Here is a 10,734-nt window from a genome sequence, read left to right as displayed (position 1 = left end):
GCACACTTGTTGAAAAGAATATATCACCGAAGAAATTGAGATTGCCGAGTTCTTTTTTAAGGATCCCGATCTCATTTTTCAGACTCTTTTCTTCAAAATTTTAAGGAACCAGATCGAGAAAAAGCCCGTGGGTCTTGGGGTAAAGCGAAGATTTGGGAAGAAGAATTGCAACCACCAAACAATTATTTTTAGATCTTTTTCGTTCAACTTTAAATCGCCAAGGTATATAAAAGAGACCATACCATGGTCACTACAATAATCTGCTACACAGTTACTAGGATCTCCATGGAAAGGAAAATAAAAACATATGAAGAGGAGAAGAATAAAGAGGAAAAGAAAAAACAAAAGATAACACGAGAAAAGGTAAACAGGGGAAGAAGTTCACGGACGTTGGCGGCTGGTTGTTTAATTGGAGTTGGGAAAGAAGAAGGGGGCATGGGGTTGCTGGGCTTAGGAGGCCGGGGTGGGAAATAAATTTTTCACGTGTCGCTTGTTGATTGATTAATTTGCCATGTAATATGCGCTTTGCAACACAAGCTGATTTTTTACAGCAGATGGGGGAAAAAACAAGGGTTTAATTGGTACAAAATTTAATAAACGATATAAGTAGTAAAATTGGAACTAGGGAAGAATCCATGAGTTTAAAGATCATGGCCAAAACACATATAGGAAGTAATCACTTACATGGGCCGGCCGTCTGGCCAAGTTAGTCAGGGAAGATGCAAATCCGACTATTTATAAAACCAGCTCGAGTTCCTTCCTGATCCTGCAATAAAAGGTACACTGATGATCAAAATGTTTCTGCTTGCTGGAGTAATACATAGCTCGCAGGCAAGAGGGGTGTGTGACTGTGTGTGGATGTGTGGGGCAGCTCAAGTATGACAACCATTTCAAGCTCGTAGAGGAACCTTCATTTCAAAATGCCAAAGGGCCAGATCCCATTATGCCTGTCATTGAGCCCAAAGTAAACTCTGCATAAGTGAAAAGCGCCAAAACTACTTGAATTGCCTCAGTAAATGTGTTTAATAACTCTTCACCTGATATAACCCTGAACAATTTTAATGGCCAAGTGAAACTATTCTACATTCCTCAAATCAATATCTTCATAAGATTTCAGAAATCGTTATATTAAAAAAAATGAAATGAAGTGACAGGTGTGACGGTTGCACACAAGAAACATATCGTCCTTCAATCTCAAAAAATAAGTTCTTACCAACTCCATAAGAATTACGACAATTTCAATTGTTCATCAAAAAAATTTCTAACAGATCAGTATAAAATACAATCATCTAGCTAGATCTGCAAAACTCTATTCCACGCTAGCCCTTGCCAGTAGACTATACTTGTGGCCACAACTTCACATTGATCACTGAGATGGACAACCTGCATATGTTTAAACCTAGCATTCAGTAAGATCAAGCTTTATTGATGTGTTGAAGATTTCATACGTAAGAATGCGGGGAAAAAAGAACTAAACACAACACCTCTTCTTTCTTTTTCAGACAACACATACTACCAAATGTGAAAAAAACAGAAGTCAACACATTGAAGTACAAGAGTTTAAGCAGACTTGTGTACTGACAAAAAGATCGTGTAAGCCACAGCTCCGCTAGAATCCTAATAAACAAACCCCACCCACCTCCCGGACAAAAAACAGAACAAAATGAAACTGCAACAAAATAAGCTCTACAGGATTATGTCGGGTTATCACAAAAGATCCGGGCCCAAGACCCTAAGCGAACAGTCCAATTATTACAAGCATCTCATGTGCAAGAAAAGATCAACATAAAATGAAAACTCTCCATATTTCAAACTCTTAGTTCTCGTCAACCAGTCACCCTTCTTGCAAGGCCTTCCAATAGTAAAAAAGTTTCATCAAAGCCATTTGACACTCCTGACCAAATTAATGCATGAACAGTCTGCAGTGGCCCTTTGTGTGCTTTTTTTTTGGGGGGGGGGGGGGGGGGGTTCCTCCCCTTCTCCTCTGTAATCTCCTTAATAAAAAGGAAGGAAAACAATCTTCCAATTTAAGCGCACAACATAGCCATTGGTTACAAGTTCAAAGGATTTAAAATATCAATCTGACAACAATGTTCTTAAGAGCTCAGGGAAAAAAATAACTAAAGCATCTGTCAGCTGAACATACCAATTGGTACGAGGGATGGCTAGTCACTTACAGGATTGGCACGAACAGATCAAAATCTACAATCCAAGCAAATTCCATCTGATGACATGAATTATTATTGAACTCCATTTAATTTCTTTTTTGGAATGAATTGTTGAACTCCATTTAATTTTTTTCCTGATATGTTATAGAATTATAAAATGCGAAGGTTACTGTTAGTCTAATAAAAGGGCAAACCGGTGCACAAAGCATCCAGCATTCACGCAAGATTCGGAAAAGGGCCACATCTCAAGGAGGTGTGTGATATAGGCAGGCTACCCTAATGCAAGCATTAGTGGGCGAGTCTCAAACCCATGAGCTATAGGTCACTCGAAGACCACCTTTACTGTTGCTCCAAGGCTCGGAAAAGGGCCACATCTCAAGGAGGTGTGTGATATAGGCAGGCTACCCTAATGCAAGCATTAGTGGGCGAGTCTCAAACCCATGAGCTATAGGTCACTCGAAGACCACCTTTACTGTTGCTCCAAGGCTCTCCTTCTCATTCTAATCAAAACGTTTATATGCGATAAAGAGGTGGTGGATGTAGTTCAATCTTGCAAGGAATAGAGAGAGAATCATTTGGAATTCGCGATGATTGAATCGACCATTTTTGGGTTACGAATAGAGAGCCAGCCAGCCAAAATAACATAGACACACACTTATGTTACATGGTTCAATATGAAAATGAATATTGGTATGTGATGTTCAAGCCAACTTGACTATTGTGTTAAAACATTGGATTCAAATGTTAGTCTCTCATGGTATTTTTTTAAGAACATTGTGTCTAATTCAAACCCAAAATCTAACTCAAGCAGTTCGCAATGCCCAAAACTATAGAGATTCTAGCACTCCCTAACATACTTAGGGTGAACATATGGAACCTGAAGTAACATGACATGGATGGCCTATACTGCTAACCAAAAACCAGGAAGAGTTTGGCTCTGATACCACGTTTAAGAAATAAACATTCGACTCAACTCAACTCCAAAAGCGCTCAAGTAATGTAAGAACTGTTCAAGACCATATAAGGAGATTATCGCACATACACTTAATCCCAATGGGATTCTAACAGTTATCATTCCAAGTTTATCGACCGCTAGGTTGCATCCTTGATGTGAGAAGGATGCCGTATGGACTACTCACAGGTTTTTGGCGCATTCTGCAGTATCCATACTAAGAACCCATCATAACCCTCTATGTTACAAGTACATCAAGGCAAACTTCCTAGCAAGATGATCTCCACCCTTTTGTCTCTCAGATAAATAACTAGATTGAAATGTTGGCTAAGTACACATTCCAGCCTAATGATGTTCTTTACAGAAAATCATTCATCGCGGTGAGAAATACTTCTTGGAGAAAGAATATAAATTATCTTCCATCTAAGGATTTGATATTTTTGAAGAACAACCCTAACCTAAGCCAACTTGTGTTCTCTATTACCCATGAAACAAATGCAAGGTATGTAGCAAAGTACTTTTTTTGGGACCAAGATGAGTAATCCACCTACTTCTGTCCTCTGAAGAGTCTTAGCAAGAGTTAGCAAAAGAACCAAATTTCACTTGTAGAAGTCCAAGAAACATGAGCTTCCTTTTAAATCTCTTAGTTCCTACCCGATAAACAATTTCTTTAGCAAAGGAAGTGTAAGTTTGAGGACATAGAAGATGTCATTTATTTTCTCTGTCCTTGTACCCTTCAAAAATGGATACAAGTCCTCAAGGCTGAACAGACTTGACCAATTTCATCATTTTACAAAAGTACAAGTACATAAGTGAATTGTACAGCATCTTTAAAAGCTACAAACAAAAATCCCAGATATCTAACATGTAAATCAGCAACTTGATTCATGATTGCAAGTTGCAACTAATGGTGGCAAAATGGATAAAAACTGTTATTCATCCATATTATCCACTAAAAATGAGTTGGATAATGAACTTTTTAAAAATGGGTCGAATATGGATAAGATCCATACCGTCTACTTAAAAAATGGATAACCAATGGGTTTAACTTTTACATTTGCAAAGCTCAAATTGGAGTTCCTCAAGTTTGGGAGACTAGAAATTCTCCCAAAAATGATCGTATTCAAGAAGCCATGGATTATATGGATATCCACATTATCTGCTGGTTAATCCATTTTCTATTTGTATTAAATATGGGTCGGGTCGGATATTTTATCCGTTTTTGTATTACCTATTTGATCAGCCCATATCCGACCTGACCCGCCCATTTGCCACCCCTAATTGCAACCAATGCCAGACTGAAGACCTTAGTCCATGAGTTGCACAGAAAAAAAAACCAACCCTATAGTTACGTAAATGAATAGAGACAATTCTACTTACCAAAATAATAATTGAAATAGTTTACTGCCTTAATGCACGAAGCTTGATATTCAATTAATTTACTACCCACCTCACTATAAAGTGCTGTGTAACCCATCTCTTTTTCTGAAAACGCAAATTGTTATGCATCTCCTCTAAACATATAACTACTACAAATATACTTTTTCCCTTCTCCCATTTTATTGGGCGTCAGGTAGGGGACTCTCTTTCTCTCTCTCCTTGCTTTGGTTCAACACAGAACTTTTATAAAAAGAACACCGTTTGCTTTCACTAGGGTTGCTACCACACCTATTCTCAGTCTACTTCAGATGCCTGGTCTGTAGGAGATGTCTTTGCTCACACAACCATTATATATCCTGTAAGCTCAGGCCCCAGTGTAAGAAGGCCAACAGAATTCAAAGCAGACCCATCGTCCATATGATAATAGAGTTGACCGGAAGCAATCAGAAGGATTCTACATTAGTTGTTCCCCTGATTTCGGATAGATTACAACTCGAGCAATTACAACTCTAATGACATTTTAACTCCTAACTGCCGTATTAATTTTCCAAAATAAAGCACCATGAAACAGATGTATTTGATACTTTCAATCAAAATATAGCCAGATACAATGGTCTTCCACATAACAGATTCACAATCAGAAGCAAATATTATGCTTCCAACGAATCACTTTGAAAAATAAATATGCTGCCAAATAATTTTTAAAATTGAACAATCAAAAATAATTCTTAACTAATTACCCGTTATAACAAAGCTGCTCCATTAACTTGCTGCTACTTCTTTTTGCTGTTTGACTCTGACGGGTTAGCTGAATATGCCTTAAGCCTGACTTCAGACAGCTTATGCTCAGCTTGTTGCTTCCGCCTCCTACTTCGCCTCGACTGTTTGCTTGTATCTCCATTAGATTCCACTTGTTTCCCTTTTCTGTCATCTGTCTCACCATCAAAATTTTCCTTCTTACCAAACTTTCTCTTCTTTTCAGTTTTTGGCACATGTGAAACTTCTCCTTTAAGTTTCTTTCTCACTTCGAGAGTCTTCAGACGGTCTACCTTCCATTCCTTTTCTCTATAAGGTGCTATCTTCTTCAAAGAGACATATTGACTTAACTCCTTATCCTCCATTGTTAACATCTCCTCTGGAGTTAGCCCGAATCTCTTGGCTCTGACAGGCCTATACTTGAATCTTGTCTTCAAGTCTCCAATAGTATCCTCGTAGTCCAACTTGTAATACTCCTCCATCAGCTGTTCTTTAACTGTTTTCATTAATGTACTAGTCCGCTTCCGCTTCTTCTTCCGCTTACCTTCTTCAGCCACCTCATCATCAGCAGCACTTCCTTTATTATCATCTCCTGTTTGCTCATGATCACCACCTTCATTCTCCATAGCTTTCAGAAGTTTTTCCCTAGTTGATAAAAAGCCATCACGAGGCTCGTCCACTTTATCCCATCCCTTGGGCAGTCCCAGTAACTCATCTTCCTTGTCAAAATCTGGCTTCTCAAGGTCACCATCATCTTCATCCTTATCACTCCCAAACTCGGGATCTATATCATCAGCCTCGTAGTAGGCATCACTAAAAGCCGCCTTCATCTTCCTATCGTGCTCGTCAGGATCAAATTCCTCCTCCAAATCATCGACATCCAATAAGCAAACCTCATCCTCTCCTATCCCAGCAGTCTCCTTAATCTTATCAAGCCTCTCCTTCATCTCCTTCTTCTTCAAGTTCTTCAACCGTTTCAACTCCTCTTTCCTCTCCTCTTCTGCCTGCACCATCCTCTCTTCCTTTCTCTCCCTCTGCAACTTCCTTGTGTTTGTCTTCTTCCTCACAGATCCCTCCACCTGCCTCGAATGTCCCCACACTCGATCCCCTGCATTCTCCTCGAATCTAAAATTAAACTCTCTCTCATAATCCTCTTGTCTCTCAATCTCCTCCTCATCCTCCGAAAACTCCACATCCTCGCCATCATCCCCCCTCTTCCCTTTCTTATCATCCTTCCACATCTTCTTCCTAAAAAAATCCTTTAAAAACACTGTCTCTTCATCCAACTTCTCATCCTCCCCGAAAAACTCATCCAACTTCTTAGCAAACTCATTATCTCCCTCCTCCTCCTCGTCATCACCTAACCCGTCCTCTCTTTTCTCATTCTCTTTCACCTTAAACAAGTCCTCTTCCTCCTCATCCTCCTTAACAGCATTCAAAAACTCCTCTCTCAAATCCTCTTGCTCCTCTGAATACGTCTTCACTTTCTTCTCCTCTTCTTCATCTCCGAACTCGGGACCCTCCTCTATCAAATGCTTAGACACTACATCCTTCAAATACATTGGCTTTTTATTTTTATGTTTCTTCTCCTCAGACTCAAAATTTGTTTCAGATTCAGATTCAGATTCAGAATCGAATAACTTAGCATCTTTATTATTCAAAACAACAGGGTCGCCTTTTTTAATCTTAAGCAAACCATCAAAGAACTTTAAATTACTTGTAGGGTTTAAATCCTCTTCTTCTTCTTCCTCATCTGTGTCTTCGGAAGAGGATTCGTCATCAATGACACCTTTCTTCTTCAGTTCTTCGAGCTTTTGCAAGTCCTCTCGCTTCTTGTTGTGTTCGTAGCGGCGGGCGAATTCCTCGTTTATCTCAATTTTGTCCAGCTTCTCTACATCATCATCGTCTCCGTCGAATAGCTTCATTCCCATTTGCTTTCCTTTAGGGTTTCCGAAAGCTGATTTCAAATGAGGGAGTGCTCTGTTTTAGGGTTTTGGAAGTGAGCAGCTAAAGGCTGAAGAGGACAAATTGGCCATAAAATTGAGGATGTTAAGAGCAATAATTTATTTGTTTTTTAATAAAAGTAATTTTAGAGACTCATTTATAAAGGAAAAAAAGAATTTTGAGAAGGACGTTTATAAAGGGAAAAAACTCATGTTATAAAATAAAGACCGTAAAATAAAGACAACTATAGAGAGAAACTGATATATTATTCAAATTTCAAACTTATGTATATAATGAACTGAATTCTCCTCTATTTATAGAAGAAAAGAAGCTGCTACTGCAAGCTGCTGTGTAAGCTGCTTGTAAGCTGATGTGTAAGCTGCTTGTAAGCTGCTGCTCTAAACTGTTGTGCCAGATATAGATAATCTTCTATCATGGGTAATATTTATCCATAACGGAGTACCGAAAGGATAAGCTTATTCGGGAGGCTTATTTCCAATAGAGTACTAAATAGATAAATGTATTTATGGCGGAGTCTCATATGGATAAACTTTTTCAGGAAGCTTATTTACAACGGAGTACTAAATGAATATCCATAATATAATATATTCATAACACTCCCCCTTGGATGTTCATTAAAAGATAATGTGCCTCGTTAAAACCTTACTAGGAAAAACCCCGTGGGAAAAAATCCTAGTGAAGGAAAAAAAGTACACATATTTAGTAATACGCATTGCTAGCTACCTCATTAAAAACCTTATAAGGAAAACCCTGTGGGAAAAAACCTTAATAAGGAAAAAAGAGTACATCGCGTATTTTACTCCCCCTGATGAAAACCTTGTTTCAAATATTTAAGTCTCCGCATTCCAATCTTGTATACCATCTTCTCAAAAGTTGAAGTTGGTAAAGATTTGGTGAATAAATCTGCCGGATTGTCACTTGAACGGATTTGTTGCACATCAATGTCACCATTTTTCTGAAGATCGTGTGTGTAGAATAATTTTGGTGAAATGTGCTTCGTTCTATCTCCTTTTATAAATCCTCCCTTCAATTGGGCTATGCATGCAGCATTGTCTTCGTATAAAATTGTGGGTCTTTTCTCACATTCCAAATCACATATTTCTCGAATAAAATGAATTATTGATCTCAACCATACGCATTCCCTACTTGCTTCATGAATGGCTATTATTTCAGCATGATTTGAAGAAGTAGCAACAATAGATTGTTTTGTGGAGCGTCATGATATGATAGTACCTCCACATGTAAATACGTACCCGGTCTGAGATCTAGCTTTATGGGGATCAGATAAATAACCTGCATCTGCATAACCAACAAGATCTGCACTATCTTTGTTAGCATAAAACAAACCCATATCAAGAGTTCCCTTTAAATATCGCAATATATGCTTAATACCGTTCCAATGTCTCCGTGTAGGAGAAGAGCTATATCTTGCTAGTAAATTAACAGAAAATGCTATGTCAAGCCTTGTAGCATTAGCAAGATACATAAGTGCACTAATTGCACTGAGATAGGGTATTTCAGGACCCAGGAGTTCCTCATCCTCTTCTGGAGGTCGAAACGGGTCCTTATTCACTTCAAGTGATCGAACAACCATTGGTGTACTCAATGGGTGCGCTTTATCCATGTAAAAGCGTTTTAAGACCCTTTCTGTATAGGCAGATTGATGCATAAAGATCCCATTTGCTAAATATTCAATTAGCAATCCAAGACAAAGTTTTGTCTTTCCAAGATTTTTCATCTCAAATTCTTTCTTAAGATATTCAATTGTCTTTTGGAGCTCTTCTGGAGTTCCAAGAAGATTTATGTCATCAACATAAACAGCAAGTATAACAAATTCTAATACCATTTTCTTTATAAAAATACATGGACAAATAACATCATTTATGTAACCCTCTTTCAACAAATATTCACTGAGGCGATTATACCACATGCGCCCAGATTATTTTAAACCGTACAAAGATCTTTGTAATCTGATTGAGTACATTTTTCGAGATTTTGAATATGCTTCAGGCATTTTAAATCCTTCAGGGATTTTCATGTAAATCTCATTATCAAGTGACCCGTACAGATAAGCCGTAACCACATCCATCATATGTATTTCAAGCCTTTCACGTAAGGTTAAACTGATGAGATATCGAAATGTTATAGCATCCATAACGGGTGAATATGTTTCTTCATAATCGACTCCAGGTCGTTGTGAGAATCCTTGTGCGACAAGGCGAGCCTTTTATCTTTCAACTTTATTTTGCTCATTCCTTTTTCGCACAAAAATCCATTTATGACCAACTGGTTTTATACCAGTAGGTGTTTGGACTACTGGTCCAAAGACTTCTCTTTTAGCAAGTGCGTTCAATTCTGATTAAATTGCCCCTTGTCATTTTGGCCAATCAGATCTTTGTTGACATTCTTCGACAGATCGGGGTTCAAGATCCTCACTATCTTGCATAATGTTAAGTGCAACATTATATGCAAAAATATTATCCACCACTATTTCAGATCGATTTAAATTAATACCATCACCAGTAGAACTTATTAAAAGTTCTTCACTTACTTGAGTCTCGGGTTTATTGATTTCTTCAGGAATCTCATAACTAATCAGATCTTGGGTCTCTTTAGGAGATCCCTTCATAATATCATTTTGATCATTTGTCGATTTTCTTTTTCTAGAATTTCGATCCTTAGAACCCATAGGCCTACCACGCTTCAGGCGTGCTTTAGGTTCACTAGCTCTCATGCTAATAGATGGTCCTGTTGGGACATCAATTCGGATAGGCACATTCTCTGCATTGATATGTGACTTAGTTATCCTTTTCAAATCAGTAAATGCGTCTGGTATTTGATTTGCTATATTCTGTAAATGGATGATCTTCTGGACCTCCTGATTACATATAGGGGTACGTGGATCAAAGTGAGATAATGATGAAACTTTCCACACAATTTCTCTTTTGATTTTTTTTTTCTCTCCCCCTAATTGTGGGAAATTTGTTTCATCAAATCGACAATCTGTAAATCAAGCAGTAAATAAATCTCCCATCAATGGTTGAAGATAGCGAATAATAGAGGGTGATTCAAACCCAATATATATTCCTAACCTTCTTTGGGGACCCATCTTACTGCGCTGTGGTGGTACTACTGGCACATATACAACACATCCAAAAATTCGTAGATGTGCAATATTTGGTTCATGACCAAAAACTAATTATGACGGAGAATATTTATTATAATGTGTTGGTCTGAGACGGATAAGTGATACTGCGTGCAAGATAGCATGGCCCCAAACAGTAGTGGGCAATTTTATTTTCATAAGTAGTGGTCTTGCTATCAATTGCAGTCGTTTAATAAATGACTCTGCAAGGCCATTTTGAGTATGAACATAAGCTACCGGATGTTCAACTTTTATCCCAACTGATAGACAATAATCATCAAAAGCTTGAGATGAGAATTCTCCAGCATTATCAAGGCGAATAGCCTTTATAGGATAATCTGGGAATTATGCCCTTAATCGAATTATTT

The 10,734-nt window shown here is 38.1% G+C and overlaps 1 protein-coding gene across 1 annotated transcript; it reads right to left on the bottom strand.

Moving 5' to 3' along the window:
• Nucleotides 1–1,056: 1,056 nt before the first annotated feature.
• On the bottom strand, nt 1,057–7,296 carry LOC107827961 (uncharacterized). The gene is made up of 2 exons (XM_016655197.2): nt 5,241–7,296; nt 1,057–1,383 (listed from the first exon to the last, which is right to left on the bottom strand). Exon 1 carries the CDS (start codon nt 7,185–7,187, stop codon nt 5,274–5,276), a length of 1,914 nt encoding a protein of 637 aa, XP_016510683.2. The 5' UTR covers nt 7,188–7,296; the 3' UTR covers nt 1,057–1,383; nt 5,241–5,273.
• Nucleotides 7,297–10,734: the final 3,438 nt, after the last annotated feature.

This window comes from Nicotiana tabacum, chromosome 12 (assembly GCF_000715075.1).
Source record: "Nicotiana tabacum cultivar K326 chromosome 12, ASM71507v2, whole genome shotgun sequence".
NCBI lineage: Eukaryota > Viridiplantae > Streptophyta > Magnoliopsida > Solanales > Solanaceae > Nicotiana > Nicotiana tabacum.
This window is presented reverse-complemented; position numbering and strand designations above follow the sequence as displayed.

Bases quoted from the DNA above. Each gene is read 5' to 3' on its own strand.
- LOC107827961 (XM_016655197.2), bottom strand. From the start codon at position 7,187: ATGGGAATGAAGCTATTCGACGGAGACGATGATGATGTAGAGAAGCTG.